At 47.9% G+C, this 15,211-nt stretch overlaps 2 protein-coding genes across 3 annotated transcripts in view; one reads left to right on the top strand and one right to left on the bottom strand.

The window, feature by feature from the left end:
• CA12 (carbonic anhydrase 12) overlaps window positions 1-13,552 on the bottom strand; it is a 62,649-nt gene extending 49,097 nt beyond the window's left edge. For both annotated transcript variants that reach the window (XM_043471731.1, XM_043471732.1), the window contains exons 1-2: window positions 13,431-13,552; window positions 5,382-5,402 (exon numbers count right to left, since the gene is read on the bottom strand). In XM_043471731.1, coding sequence (XP_043327666.1) covers window positions 5,382-5,402; window positions 13,431-13,515 — 106 coding nt within the window. In that variant the 5' untranslated portion in view covers window positions 13,516-13,552. The remainder of the gene's footprint in view (window positions 1-5,381; window positions 5,403-13,430) is intronic.
• Window positions 13,553-13,676: 124 nt separating this feature from the next.
• Window positions 13,677-15,211, top strand: part of USP3 (ubiquitin specific peptidase 3) — a 237,031-nt gene continuing 235,496 nt past the window's right edge. The window contains exon 1 of the mRNA XM_043471729.1: window positions 13,677-13,782. Coding sequence (XP_043327664.1) covers window positions 13,695-13,782 — 88 coding nt within the window. The 5' untranslated portion in view covers window positions 13,677-13,694. The remainder of the gene's footprint in view (window positions 13,783-15,211) is intronic.

Here is a 15,211-nt window from a genome sequence, read left to right as displayed (position 1 = left end):
AGTCATACATGGTGCTTTCCTTGCTGCTAAAGGACGGGAGGTGAAGCGTTTGCAGTTTTTCTCCCAGACTCCTCCTGTGAGTTTCACTTGCAGTTCAGAGTGTCTGGGAAGAGCATCCTGAGCCCCAGGGGATGCTGATGCTGCCCCATCCCAGTGCCACTGAGGTAGATGTTGTTACGATTCCCATTTTGTAGTTGAGAAAACCAAGGTCCAGGGAGGTTAAGTTACTTTCCTAAGGCCATTCACCCAGAAAGTGGCCGAGCTGCGAGTTCCAGGAGGTCTGCCTGGTTCTGGGCCCTGTACACGTTCCTCTTCTTCCCCCCGGCTTCCTGCCTCACCCGCCCCTCGCCACCACCACCCTACCCCCACGACACCACCCCCACCTTTAGGAACAAATGCTAGCTTCCCTATCTTTTCACCCAGTTGGTGACGCCAGCTGTGGACATGAAAATGCAGGCACCCAAAACACACAGACCTCAATTCTGCAACTCAGGAAAGATGAGAAATGATGACGAACGGGTGGACCACAGCACATCCAGGCTGACCCTGGATGTCACAACTTCTACTAGAAGTAACTGGAACTATAGCACGGATTTAATGAATAAATCATAGCGGGTTGGATTGCTCAGCCTCAAGGGAAACCCCCAAGATGCAGGCATAGCGATTCAGTTTCCTGGTATGAAAAACATGTTCTGGCCTTTCTGGTTCCCTCTCCCCTAAGAGTGCTTTGCGCCTCTTGTCATTCATCCTCAGGTCGGCAGAGGGAATGGGGGAGAAGGCGCTGGGATTCTGTGAGTTGGCCAGGCTCTGCCTTTGGTATAGATAAGAGTTCTCCTTAATGAAATCAGCCTTTTAATTGCATGTGTTCCGTAACTGCTGTTTTAAGTTCTCCCTTTAGCTCTAAGTGATAGTCTTTTTTTTTTTTTCCATTTATTTTTAATTGGATTACAATTGCTTTACAATGTTGTGTTGGCTTCTGCCATACAACAACCAGAATCCGCTCCATGTATACATATATCCCCTCCCTCTTGAGACTCCCCAGCCCCACCCCCAGGTCATCACAGAGCATGGGCTGAGCTCCTGTGTTATATAGCAGCTTCCCGCTAGCTATCTGTTAGTCTGTATTTTATATTGCCTTTGATCATGAAGTCACATGGTATCTTTAACCACTACTAAAGAAGAGAAAGGAAAGAGTTCTTCCTCCTAGCTTCCTTGCATGTGTCCCATGTCTAGTTCTAGCTCAGGAAGAATGTCCTGAATTGCAGGAATAGTTTGATTGTAGCAACCTAATATTCCAGCAGATTTAGGACAGAAGAGGGTGGAGGTGGGAGCCTGAAGAACCAATGAGGTTTGCCCTGATGGAGGAGCCCTTCCAAATTCCCAAAGGAAATCCTTTAAGATAAAGCATCTGTTTTCTGGGAGAGAGGACAGCAGCTTGAGGAATGCAGTGGCAGTGCCTGGCCATGGGAGTCCTGCCCCAAGCCAAGAAGCTGGGCAGGAGGGCCTATGAGCCCGGTGCCTGACACCCCCAGGCTAAGCTGCCATCTTTCCAGAATCCCCACTCCAGAATGGAGGGGCTGGCATCTATCCCTAACTTGTGGTGAAATGGGACTTGCTCACCTGCCAGGATGGGGGCTTGACTTCCTCTTCCCCTTACATCCCATCACCCATGATGTGCATACATGCTAAGTCGCCCAGTTGTATCCACCTCTTTGCAACCCCATGGACTGTAGCCCGCCAGGCTCCTCTGTCCAAGGGATTCTCCAGGCAAGAATACTGGAGTGAGTTGCCATTTCCTCTTCTAGGAGATCTTCCCGATCCAGGGATTGAACCCACGTCTCTTACATCTCCTGCACTGGCATGTGGGTTCTTTACCACGAGTGCCACCTGGGAAGCTGTGAAGGTTTGTCTTATTTCTCCCAAATAGAGAACAGTGGCGTTTGTCTGTTTCTGAACTACTCATATCGGAGGACCATCAGGCATCCTCCTGTCTGGCATCCTCAGGAATGGAGCCCCAGGTCTGTTCTCTGTTCACATGATGTGTCCTTGGCTCGCTAGTTTCTGTCTAGTCATTCCTTTCAGTTGCTCTGTTGTTTTGAACACACTGAGGGTTTTTTGGTTGTTTCTTGTGGGAGGGCTGAAAACTCTATCCGGGTAAGCATGACTCTCCCAGCCAGCTGGAATTTAACTCTTTTATTGAATATAATATACGTACAGAAAAGTGCATGTATCATAAGTAAGCTTGATGGCTTTTCACACACTGAACACAGCACCCACACCAAGGAACTGAAAGTGACCAGTATCCCCTTCTTCCAATCACCTCCACACCCAAGGGCACCCTTATTCTGCTTTCTAACAGCCCTTGAACAGGCTGGAGTGAGTCAGCCTGACTTGCAGTTGCCCTCCATCTCGGAGTTGGTGGCTCTGCAGGATCGGGTTGGGACTGACTGCAGGGGGCAGGTCACTGACTCAGCACATGCCAACACGTACCCGATGCCGCTGCCTGCCCCCAGGGGGGACACCTGGGGCGGGGTTGGCCCCATCCTGGCTGTCAGATGGCCCTCCTGTCTCCAGGAGGCCATCGAGGAGGTCAGTCCAGTGACTCAGTGTGGAGGGGAAAGGGGCTTGAATTCCCTTTCCATGTGCTTCTAGAAGTCCTACCATGTGTTCCTGGCAGCCGGAGGCCCACAGAGCAGGATGACTCAGCGGCATCTACGTGCAAAGTGCTGAGGTCTGCACCCTGGGAAAACCAGCACGCAGCCTCGGGCTGGATTTGCCTCATTCGGTGCAGCCCGTGTTGTTTGGAAACCATTTCCCCCTGGCATCTATGCCAGGCTCTCTGTTTACCGTGTGACTGTGAACACTGATGCCAGCTGCCAGCCTGGACCTGTTTGCCTCCTTAGCTATCCTCCATCCGGCCTCTCTCATGGGCCCCCACTGACCTGACTCCACATCAAGTGTGTGCTCACTTCACTAATAAAAAGCCAGGTTTTGCCTCTGTGCTCACCCCCATGCATGTCTTGCATCCTTAGACTCTGCCCTCTGCTTCCTCAGCAAAGAGCCACCCTCACTGTCCAGGATAGGAGGGACAGAGGGCTGGCCAGTACAAGGGGTCAGGAAGAAATGCTTCTGGATTAGTCAATATGGCTGGACAGAGGCCCTCCCCAGGGAGCCCCATGTCATTCCTAAGTGGCAGTAAGATTTTCCTCCTATACCTCTTGACATGGTGTCTCTCTGTTCTCCATGACTTCCTCGCTCCACTCTGTAGGCTGTCCTACAGAGGCAGGGAGCCCTGGAGAGACATGACTGGTGTCTCCACTCTACCTGGGAAGCCAGGAGAAGAGGTGGGGCAGGCTTCCTCTGACTCAGGCAAGGAAGTCTTGGGAATCATCTGGTCAGAGATTCTCCAACAGATTGCTTAAGCATCACCTGAAACAGACACGTTTTTCAGGTTCCTTCCCTCCCCCAGGTCCAGGCTGAGGCCCAGAAATCTGCATATCTGGAAGGCATTCCAGGTGATTCTGATGCAGATGACCCCAAGCCATAGCTTCAGGAACACTGATCAAACAACCCCTTCCCCAAGTCACAGGTGGGAAGAAAGTGAAACCCTGAGGGTTCACACCAGACCATATGGGATGAGGTACAAACCTCAAGTCCCTGCTTCTTTCCGCGCCTGCCCTGCTCCTGTCTCCTCCGACACCCTGGAGGGGTGAGGTGGGCGGGGAGCGGGCTGATACCCAGACTCTGTGGATTCCTCCTTCAACAGGGCTCTTGCCCTGCCCTGGCCTCTTACTGCCATCACTTTAAACTGGACATTAAGACACAGAATGGTGTTCCTTCAAGGGCCAAACATCTTCCTGCCTCTCTCCTATTTTTTCTCTTGCACCCCCTATCACCCCCTACTCTCCTTAAAACACAGATTACCCCCAACCCCACCCCTCCATCCATGAGACAAAGTGGGGAAAGCCTGGCCTCCTCCTCCATGCTCCCCTGTTTGACCCACCTTATCTTTCTGACCTTAGAGTCTATCCCTCCACCCCCGCACACACACCCCCCACCCCCGCCGTAACAACGTCTCTGTATGTATCCCCTCAAATGCCATCTTGCTCTTTCTTGCCTCCACTCATGTGAGGCCATCATCAACTTGGCCAGTAGTACTTCTTTCTGGCCATACTGAATCCTCCCCATGCCCCAAGGTCCACGTGAAAGCCCTCTTCCTCCAGGAAGCTTTTCTTTACCCTCCAGTCCTAGCATTCTTCTTCTCTGAACCATCAGAGCACAGAACCGTTTACTTGTTATCTGCTTTTATTACCTATTATATTCTGCTTTGAACTGTGAGCTTTAAGTAATTCCTAGCTACAGACCACAGCCTACCAGCCTACGCTTCTAATTATCCACCCACTTAGCAGTGTTCTTTGCACATAATAAGTAAGTTAAGGGATGTTAGCAGTGATGAAGCCTTGCAATGCTAGAGGCCAGGAGACCTTGGCCTGGAGGCAACTAATTGATTAGCTCAGGGAATTTTCTAGGCCTCTTGGGCAAACAAACATCTAAAGGCTAACTAGAAAACCCAAGTCAGATCTTTCTCTGGATTCTGCTTTCTCTGTTGTAATGGACTTCCCTGCCTGTCGCCACCCCTCCTGTGCCAGTGTGGCCAGTTCCACCCTCCTGCTCCCCACAGCAAGCTCTCTTGCATATCCCTTGTCACTCAGTCCCAACAGGACATTATTAATATCCCTGCACTTGCCAGTGGACCCTGGGGCTTGGCCCTCATCCCCCATTCCAGCTGATGACCAGTTCCCATTCACTGCATACACATGAGCTGAGCCGATTTCAAGCTGCTTATCTCAAAACCCTTTTGCACACCCTTGACAGCCCTGTCCCTCCATTTAAGACAACTATTCCTCTTTAACTGAGGATCAACCATCACTGCTTGGTCCCTTGCTTACTTACAAACATGACAACAAGAAGTTAATGCTAAACACACTGGCAGCTTAAGTTCTGGGACCTGAGCCTAGTTAACTTTCAGAAAGGAGCCCTTTATTCATTGTTTATTGTAGGATGAATGTCCTACAGAGAAGGGCACTCCCCTGCTTAGGGCCCCGCAGTCTGAAGGGAACCTGGGCATCCTCACCTGGATGGTTTGCAGGAATCTGAAAACCTTAACACTGTGACTCGCAATTTGATGCACGAAGCAGGCTCAGCTCCTCGGAGAAAGAGCTGTCTGTGACCCGTGTGGAGCAAGTCTTTAGGGAGGACTTTGTGTCCTCCTTTAACACCACCAGAACTGCTCTCCCTAACCTCCTAAATAATCTCCACAAAACAAGAAGTTTCTCATTAAATACAGCCATCTCTTCAAAAAAATAAAGATCGCTACTTACCTATATAGGTCCACTTGGATCCTGCAAAGAAGAAAACAAAGCAAGTAAGTACAATTGAACTTGAACAAGTTAGAGAAAATAGGACAGATTTTACTATTATTATTTGGGGGATGCGGGCATGCCACACGGCTTGTGGGATTTTAGTTCCCCAACCACGGATTGAACCCAGGCTCTCAGCAGTAAAAGCTCTGAATCCTAACCACTGGACCACCAGGGAATTCCCCAGATTTTAGTTTTAAATGGGTGAGATTGAAAAGGAGGTAGATGCTGAGAACTTCAACCTTTTTCATTGTGGAGAAAAGGGAATAAACCCTTCTGCACTGTTGGTGGGTATGTAAATTGGTACAGCCACTATGGAAAAGAGTATTCAGGTTTCTCAAAAAAATTAAAAACAGAACTACCAGATGATCCAGAAATTCCACTCCTGGGTATTTATCCAGAGAAAACAAAAACTAATTAGGAAAGATATATGCACCCCCATGTTCATTGCAGCATTATTTACAACAGCCAAGATATGGAAATAACCCAAGTGCTGCCCATCAATAGAGGAATGGATGAAAAAGATGTAGAATATATATATATGTATATATGTACATATATATATACACACACACACACACACACATATACACCATGGACTATTACTCAGCCATTAAAAGAATAAAATATTGCCATTTATGACAACATGGATGAACCTAGAGGGTATTATACTAACTGAAATAAGACAGAGAAAGATAAATACTGTATGATTTCACTTATATGTAGAATCTAAAAAAAATGAAAAAACAAGACAAACAGTTATAGATAGAACAAACAGTTGGTTGTCACAGGAGAGATGCATAAAGGAGAGGAAATAAACAGGTAAGGGAGATTAAGAGGTACAGACTTCCAGTTACAAAATAAATGAGTCACCAATATGAAACATACAGTGTGAGGAATACAGTCAATAACTGCAATATCTGTGGACAGTGACATATTTTAAATGTATAGGGAAAAAACCACTAATCTGTATAACAGGAAATAACATACTGTTATAGGTTAATATACTTCAAAAACAAACTCACTCATAGAAAAGGAGATCATATTAGTGGTTCCCAGAGGCAAGGGGTTGGGGCAGGGGGGAACTGGATAAAGGTGACCAAAAGGTTCTAACTTCCAGTTATAAGTCCTAGGAATGTGATGTATTAATACAACATGATAAATATAATCAACACTGCTGTATGTTACATATAAAAATTGTTAAGAGAATAAATCCCAAAGAGTTATCATCACAAGGAAAAATTCTTTCCATGTAATTTTGTATGTGTATGAGATAATAGATGTTTGCTAAACTTATTATGATAATCACTTCATGAAATACATGTCACATCATTATACCAGACACCTTAAAGCTATATAGTGCTTTATGTCAAGTATATCTCAATAAAACTGGAAGAAAAAAAAAAAACAAAAAACCTTTCTCAGAGCCTGTGTTGGAACAACTGCCTCTCAGAGCACCTGTGCTTCCAGGGGAGGCACAAGGCAGGGATTCTGTGCAGGGGTCCAGGGATCAGGGAGGGGCTTCTTCATCAGAAGCCTCCCATGTATCTTAGAAAAGCCACATTTCACTATCCGAACAGTTAATAAGTTCACAAGGCTCAAAACTCAAAAGCCGCCAAGAGGAACACAGTGAGAGCACTTCCTACCATCCAACCTCCCGCTTCATTAGACTCAACCAGTTCCACAGCTGATGGGAAGCCTTGCACAGTGTGACTGCATACAGGTATCTGTATTCTCTTCCCTTCTTTTTTTCACACAAATGCTGGCATCTGGGAAATGCTGTTTTGCATCTTGCTTTTCCCCCACTTAACAACACAGCCTAGAGAAGAGTTCAAGCTCATTCCAAAAAGGAAGGTTTTTATTTGAGGAAGCTGCCACCATCATCATTGGAGTTAGAATTCCATGGGTGGCGGCAATGTGGAGGAGAGGTCCTACCAGGAGTGTAATGAAAATCACCTGTCACCTCCCATTCACACCCTTCACTCATAAACGTCCTTCATGCTAACAACTAAATATAGTTTTAAAAAGTCATTGCACAGATAACCAGCAGGAGACTATATTCAGTATTTTGTAATAACATATAAGGATAAAGAATCTGAAAAATATATATGTATATATGTATCTGAATCACTTTGTTATACACCTGAAACTAACACAACACTGGAAATTATCTACACTTCAATTTAAAAAAAAAAAAAGTCATTGTGGAGCTATGCTCTGGACACACCTCCCTCTTCATCTCCAGGACGAGCCCGAAACCCTGAATTGAGACTCCGGGTGTCTGTCTCAGGACACATTACAGCGAGGGGACTGTTCAACTCCTATGTTCCCATCTCCCAGCCTGTGTTCCCGTCTCCCAGCCTATGTTCCTGTCTCCAGTGCTTCCAGGATTCTGAGTCCACCAGGGTCAAGCTGCAGGAGGAAGACTCACATCTCCTTTCTCTTGGGAAAAGATTTGCAGTAAAACTTACCTGACCAGTCACCTGGTGCTCACTTTTCACAACTAGGCATTTCCTATTCAGGCCGATTGTGCTTTTGAAAAACTTAAGAGAATTTTGCTTGTTTTTCTTTGTAAACTGGTTAATCACCTCTTTTTAAAAATTGCTTTTCTGTTTCATTTCTTTGTCTCAGTGTTTTTAATTTTCAAATTCAATTTTTTTGGTTATTTTTTCAAATTACACTTGTATGTGGTTTAAAGACTCAGATGGTTCTATCCATATCAGGCTTTCAATGAACAATCAGTCCCCTGACACTCCTGAGTCACTTTCCTATTCCCTATGGCAACCACTTTGAATTCTTTTGACATGATTCTTTTGGCATTATCTCCACAACGCTATAAAAATATATCTATATTGAGCCTTCATGATTTGCTTAGGTTTAGGCATTATTTGTTGACAGCCCACTTTGGAAGAGAAGGACAAAGGGCTCTTTCACACACCCATCTCCTTGATTTCTAGATAAAGCAATGAAAGACCATAAGGCAAAGTGGATCAATGCCTGTTAAGAAGTATTTCTCCACATTTCCCATCACTTCCTATTTACTTAGAGAATCTTTGAGCTAGAGGGGGTAGTCCAGACCCCTTAGAGTATTTGCTGCCTTTCCTCATTAAAAATGCCCTTAAGCTTGAACACAAGAAATTTCATGTACAGTTAATTTCAGGAGGTCCATAGAACTGTATTGGTTTTTTGTTCTGTGTGTTTTTTCCTTTTTCTTTATTTTACTGTAAACTTCTTTGCCACAAGCATTTTTGCCACAAACTGTTGTTGCATAATTAACTGGCAGTAAGACATTTCTGCCATGAAAGATCAAATAACTGGCTGACAATTTTTGGTTTGGCAGTTGGATTTCCACTGCATTAGCATTCCAATGCATTAGCATTTCTTCCAGTTAGTGATGTTATTGATGGTTTTATCCAGCTGACCAGTGATGATCATTAGCACCAAGAATTGGTTTCTTCCTTTGAAACACACTACACTGGAGGAAAAAGAGGCCGAGGGCCTCAAAGGTTGAGCCAACATTTCCCACAACTTTGAAACATCCAGCAACAGATAGGTGACAAGATGCCAAGAATCTATCACAGGGTAGAGGCTTTCACACTGCAACAGAAAGCTCGGGTACAAACATGCACCCTCATACCTGCAAACTGGTACCTCTCTTAAGGAAGGAAAAGTGCAAGGCCGACTGAGGATATGAATCAACAACCAACCAACAAACAAAAAGTATAAAACACTATGAACGAAAGATTTGGAAGGCAAATGCTTAGGTTCAGCCCACAAGATAAAACCAGTTATTTGCACAGTATTACTATGAATCTACATACATTTTTTTAAGGTATTCAAATATTTTATATTTGTAAGAAAGTCTTTTAAATTTTTATTTTTTATGTTCCATTATGTCCTTTAAAAATTTTATTGAAGTAGATTTACAGTGTTATGCTAGTTTCAGGCATATGTAAGCTGAGTCAGTTTTATATATGTATATATATATATACACACACACACACATATAGGTCCATTACAGAGTATTGAGTAGAGTTCCCTGTGCTTTACATAAGTCCTTATTAGTTATCTGTTTATGTATAGTAATGTGTATATGTCAATCCCAGTCTCCCAATTTATCCCTCCTCGCCTTCCCCCTCCCCCCGCCAGTAACCATACGTTTTTGTACACTTGATTCTATTTCTGTTCATTATGTCTTTTTTCATGTCCTGCTTTTACTTTTTATTATTTTCTACAGCAAAATTGCCTTATGGGCCAATTAGTTACACCTTGAAAATGCTTTTGGCAAAGATGTGTACCATGAAAGTACCCAGGACCCCAAGGACCCCCTGAAACCTGCCGTGGACTGGACAGGGCTTAATAGTCCCTAAATTCACCTCCTCTGAATCAGCAGTTGGATGAAGACATTCAGAACCATGGCGAGCCCAAACTTCTATGTGACCCCCAAGTTTACTGCGAGCCTCTCATTGAAACAAGAGTGAAAAGGGGGAAAAAATAGCATGGCTTGGGAACCAAGCTATAGAAAACTTCAAACCACTTTTCTGAACATTTTCCATCGGCATTCTGTTTGAGGGGTTTTATTAAAATACAACCATGGATTTCAGAGGCAGAGGAATCCAGAGGATTGTCACTTAGCTGGCCAGAGCACTTGGAGGCCCAGGATGTAAAATCTCACAAGGAGCAGGGAATTTCATCCTCAATGCTTCCCTGGGGAGATACAGGCCACTCAGTAATCCTGGAGGCCACCAGGAAAAAACATCTGCAGCCTCTGAGCAACCGCATTGGCCAGAAATTTTAACTGCACCTGCACCAAAATCAAACCATGGCCCTAACAGCCTATATCTTCTGCTCCCTTCCCCGAAGCTTGCTAAGCTGAGGTTTCCACACCATTGCAGCGCTCACCCTCAGATGAGGCATCAGCAAATGCTCTGGTAAGCTCAGTGTGATCACGTGCCTCTGGGACTGTAAGGGCTCAGGCAGTGACACAGGCCTGGGGACATGTTCTTAAAAAGCAGCAGAGCGATCTTTCCTGCCCACGTTTCGCTGAGCAACCCTGCTTGGACCTCAAGACTCGGTGCTTTGGGTATAAATGGCCATGTCTGGAGGGGCTTGAAAGCTGGAGTCTGGAGAGGAGAGGCACTGTAAAATGAAGGGGAGGGTGATCTGGGTCAGAGGGTCTCACTGGATGAAGGTCAGTGCCCAGTTTGGTTCACTGTCTGCTAGAACTGAGGTCAAGAAAACTTTAGAAAGGAAGGGTGCACCTTTGCTTTATTTGGAAATGGCCCCTCCTGGTTTCCCACCTCTCACTTTAGGGGCAAGGGTCTTCACAGAATTAAACTGCCCTCCCACCAGGCAGGCCAGGCAAAGCCCCCCCACCCCACCCCCCGTGGCTGCACTTCAGTAGCTTCCTGAGGGTGTCTGTTCTGAGAAGGTCATCACTTCTCTCCTGAGCACTGGGAGGTCCAGGTGGATGCCTGTTAGAACCTGCAGCCCCAGCTTATCCTGGGCAGGGAGAACGTCCTGGCAGCTTTCGGAGGAGTTGACATTTACAAAGATTCAGGTCAGGGGTTCTGGGCCCTGCTTGCTTCCTGTCCTGGGTGCTAGAACCTTCCCTGACTAACTGGCATCTGGGGAGCCCAAAGCTGCCCAGTTCCCCCCACCCCCTGCCCCAGCAACTGAGAGTTCCCAGGTTATCTCTGGAAGATGTTTGACTTTTATTATGCCCGCTCCCTCCCTGACCCCCGAGGTTTGCCAGTGCCAGTCTCTGAGAATTCAGGTGCTCCAGAAGATCCCCTGGAGGAGGGCATAGCAACCCCCTCCAGGATTCTTGCCTGGAGAATTCTACGGACAGAGGAGCCTGGCAGGCTACAGTCCATGGGGTTGCAAAGAGCTAGACACGACTGAGTGACTTAGCATGCACGCAGGCAGAGGGCAGACCACTTTCTCACCCACTGCCCAGCTTAACCCCTGCTTCACACTTGGGTTAATACTGACACTTTACATCTCGGTGAGTTTTGCTCTGACTAAAAAGCCAAGAAACCTGCCTGAGGAAGAACAGAATAAACACTGTGTTCTTAGAATCAAGGCGGTAAGCAGGCTGGCTGCTCAGTGTAGAGTGAAAGTAGATTTTTTTTTTTTTTTTAACTGAAAACTTTCCCCAGCCCAGCTGGGAGATCGTAAAAGAGAGAAGGGCAAGAAGGGGGAGAGGAGGGTCCAGAGGGTCAGAGAAGCACAGCAGGGAGAAGGAGCTGCCCCCAGAGTGAGGGGAGAAACAGGCTTTCAGAAGAGGGTCAGTAAAGAGCTTCTCTCTCGTCTTGGAGTTAAAAGGAGATTTCAAGTCAGACTTTAGGTTTCAGTGCAGCTTTCTTCAGAGGGGAATATATATCAAAGTCTGCAGTTTTATAAACTAATTTCCACTTTTATAACTCCTTTCTCCCATCCACTTTCTCCCCCACAAGATGAGGAAGATAACTACCAAGCAAATCAAGCCAGCTAGTGGACATGAACTGAATTAAAAGGAGTGACAAAGCTGCTGACAGCCAGGCTCCCTCTGCCTCTCCTACCATGCCCCATGGGCACCATGCCCTCTGACGGGAGGGGGCTCCAGCTTTCATGCCTCCGAGTAGAACCAACTTCTCACCACCACCACCCAGCCAGGGAATATGGACTGGCAGCCATTCTAGTCACTCTGGGCCCTTCTAGGAATGTTTCAACCTAGCCTGGGTCTAGGAATGGTTGCCGGAGAAGGCAATGGCAACCCACTCCAGTACTCTTGCCTGGAAACTCCCATGGACGGAGGAGCCTGGTAGGCTGCTTTCTATGAGGTCGCACAGAGTCGGACACGACTGAAGCGACTTAGCAGCAGGAGCAGGAATGGTCGCACCTACAAATGTCCATACAACTTGGGGCAAACTCTGTCAAGGGCAGTAGCCACCATCTGTTACTCGGGAAGTTTCTGTAAGTCACCATCTACTCCTCCAGAAAAGGGTTCACCCAGCTGTGGAGACCCCGGCAGAAGCCCTCACCTTAGCTGTTGGCTGTCTACGGGCTTCTCTGATGGCTCAGAGGGTAAGGATCTGCCTACAAGGCAGGACACACAGGAGAGCCAGGTTCGACCCCTGGGTCGGTAAGATCCCCTCAAGGTGGGCATGGCAACCCACTCCAGTATTCTTGCCTGCAGAATTCCATGGACAGAGAAGCCTGGGGTGGGGGGCTACAGTCCATGGGGTCCCAAAAGGTGGGGCCCAACTGAGCAACTAACACTATAGCTGCTGGCTGCAACTCACCTCCCAGACCCAACCCCCTCTACCATCTCCTGCTACTGGCTGGGCACCACCAGCCTCCAGCCCTTCAGGGTTCAAAGCCCTAACTCACTACACTCAGAAATAAGGTTATGTATGCTCGTCTGAGGGCACGCGGGGCACACACACGTACAACTTCAGAGTAGTAGAGCCCTTCTGGAGAAAAACAATGATTAGGGATGAGATGCATCATCTCTTTGACTTGGAGGTAAAACTTAATGGTAAAGAGTGTCTCCTCCAAAGGAAAGCACCCACCACTGTGCCAACCCTCCCTGGTAAAGAGGCTGCTCGGGAACACCGCAGGCACTCCTCTGCCGTCTGCACGTGGGTCGGGGCACAGTATTTTACATCCTGGTTCTGTTTCTTCTCCCCGGGTTAGCAAATTCCCAAGCCACCTCTCCAGCGCTGCGGGTGGGTGTGGGGGGGTGTACCCCGAGAAGGCACAAACGTATTTTAATAGGAGGACAATGTGCGGCAAACCGCTCCCCCCACTACCCCGCCCACCCTGCGAAACCAGAACGCATCCTGCCCTCCAAAGGAAAATGAAGCATCCTTTGTAAAAACGTGCTGTTGGAGACCCTACAGGTCCTTCTCCGCTCCCCGCAGATGATTTTACTTTATCTTTAACGAGCCGCGTGAGGACTCCTTCTGCCCAGGTGTGGCTGAGCGCTCGGGATTGTTCGGAAAGAAGAGGCAGAAGAAACTTTACCGTTGAGCGGAGCTGGGCTGGAAGGCTGTTCCTTTAAGACCACGAGCAGCAGCACGGCCGCCGCGTGCAGGCTGCAGCGAGGCATCTTCGGGCGGCTCCCGGCGCGGGCGGCGAGCGTGGGCTGCGGGCGGCTGAGCTCCTTCTCGCCCTCTGGCTGGGACGCTGGAGCCGGCGGGGTGCTCACCGGGACCTTGTGCGCGCAGCCGGGGCGTCACGGCCAGCACCTCTGTTCTTTGGGCTCCTGGCTTCCCGCGGGCTGCTTTTATGGAGCGACTCAGCCCCAAACAGATGATGTCATCGGGTGGGGGGGAGAACGCCCTGCCTACGGGAGGTCTGGCGCCCCGGTTCCAAGGTGAGTTGTAACCCTGACTTCAGCCGCTCTCCGCGGGGCAGTAGCCCCGGGCGCTCCTTGAGCCGGGGCTGGCGCGGAACCCAGTTCTCCGTGGAAGCCGCGGGCGGGCGTGGGACAGAGCCGCCTGCCTGGGCCCAGTGGGGAGGGGTGCGTCTAGGGACGCGCTTCAGTGGCCACGACCTTGGTCTGTCATTGCCTCTACTTGAGAAGCCCCCTAAGTACAATGCCAGTCTGGGCCAGAGACTCCTTCTGTGCCTCCATCGTGTGCTTGCCTGGACTGGGCACACCTTACGGACTGGACGAGTCACCTATGGATTAGGAGGGGTCGGCTGCATTCAAATGAAGAATTTCTGTGGACTGTACAGTCAGTTCACAGAAAGGTCCTGATAAGGTCTTACCTTTGAAATATAGACGCAAAGAAATTAACAGGTAAATAGCACAGGGCTGGGGGTGCACTGTGAAATAGAAATAGATATGTAGGTAAAAAGAATAAATGAACAGCTTTGCTAAGCAATTAGACTTTCACCTCAGAGCAGGTAAGTAGGCAAGGCTCATAACTAGTTCATAATATCAGTCTTTCTCTAGGAAGCTGGGGAGGGAGGAGGGGGTCCCTTTTCTGGGCACTTGGATGAAAGAAAGGGACTTGGATGATTTCTTGAGCTCCTACTTGATTTCCCAGGTGGCGCTAGTGGTAAAGAGCTCGCCTACCAATGTGGGAGTCATTAGAGATGCTGGTTCGATCCCTGGTTTGGAAAGAGCCATTGGAAGAGGGAATGGCAACCCACTCCAGTATTCTTGCCTGGAGAGCCCCATGAACAGAGGAGCCTGGTGGGCTCCTGTCCCAAGGGTCGAAAAGAGCTGGACCTGACTGAAGCGACTTAGCATGCAGGTAGGTCACTCAGTGTAAGACTCTGTACCAGGCATTTTGCATCTTGGCTCAGATTAGTGTTGGTGTTGTTTTCAGTGCATATTAGCAGCACCTGTTGCTCATTTTTGCCCACTTGCCTTGCATGTCTATATTCTTTTAAATATATATATATATATATATAGTGTGTTAAAGTTAGTTGCTCAGTTGTGTCTGACTCTTTGGGACCCCATGAACTGTAGCCTGCCAGGCTCCTCTGTCCATGGGATTCTCAGGCAGGAATACTAGCATGGGTTGCCATTTCCTTCTCCAGAGAATCTTCCCTACCCAGGGATCAAATCCAGCTCTCCGTCTAGGCACACGCTGATACTTGTTGTCTGATCCCCTTTGTATTTAGTCCATGTTCAGTCACTAAGTCAAAGGTCTTACAAACTTGCTGCCTCTGGCATTCACTGAATTTTCCTGCTGCTGTTACTGCCACTTGCTGTTCCCACCACCAGTCTTGTTATTGGTGCTTCTGGCTTCCGTGGGTCCTCTGACTGTGTCTGGGCCCGGTGGTTTGGC

The sequence above is a fragment of the Cervus canadensis genome, chromosome 6 (genome assembly GCF_019320065.1).
Source record: "Cervus canadensis isolate Bull #8, Minnesota chromosome 6, ASM1932006v1, whole genome shotgun sequence".
Lineage (NCBI taxonomy): Eukaryota > Metazoa > Chordata > Mammalia > Artiodactyla > Cervidae > Cervus > Cervus canadensis.
Note: the sequence above shows the minus strand (reverse complement) of the source record. Positions and strands in the feature narration are given on the sequence as shown.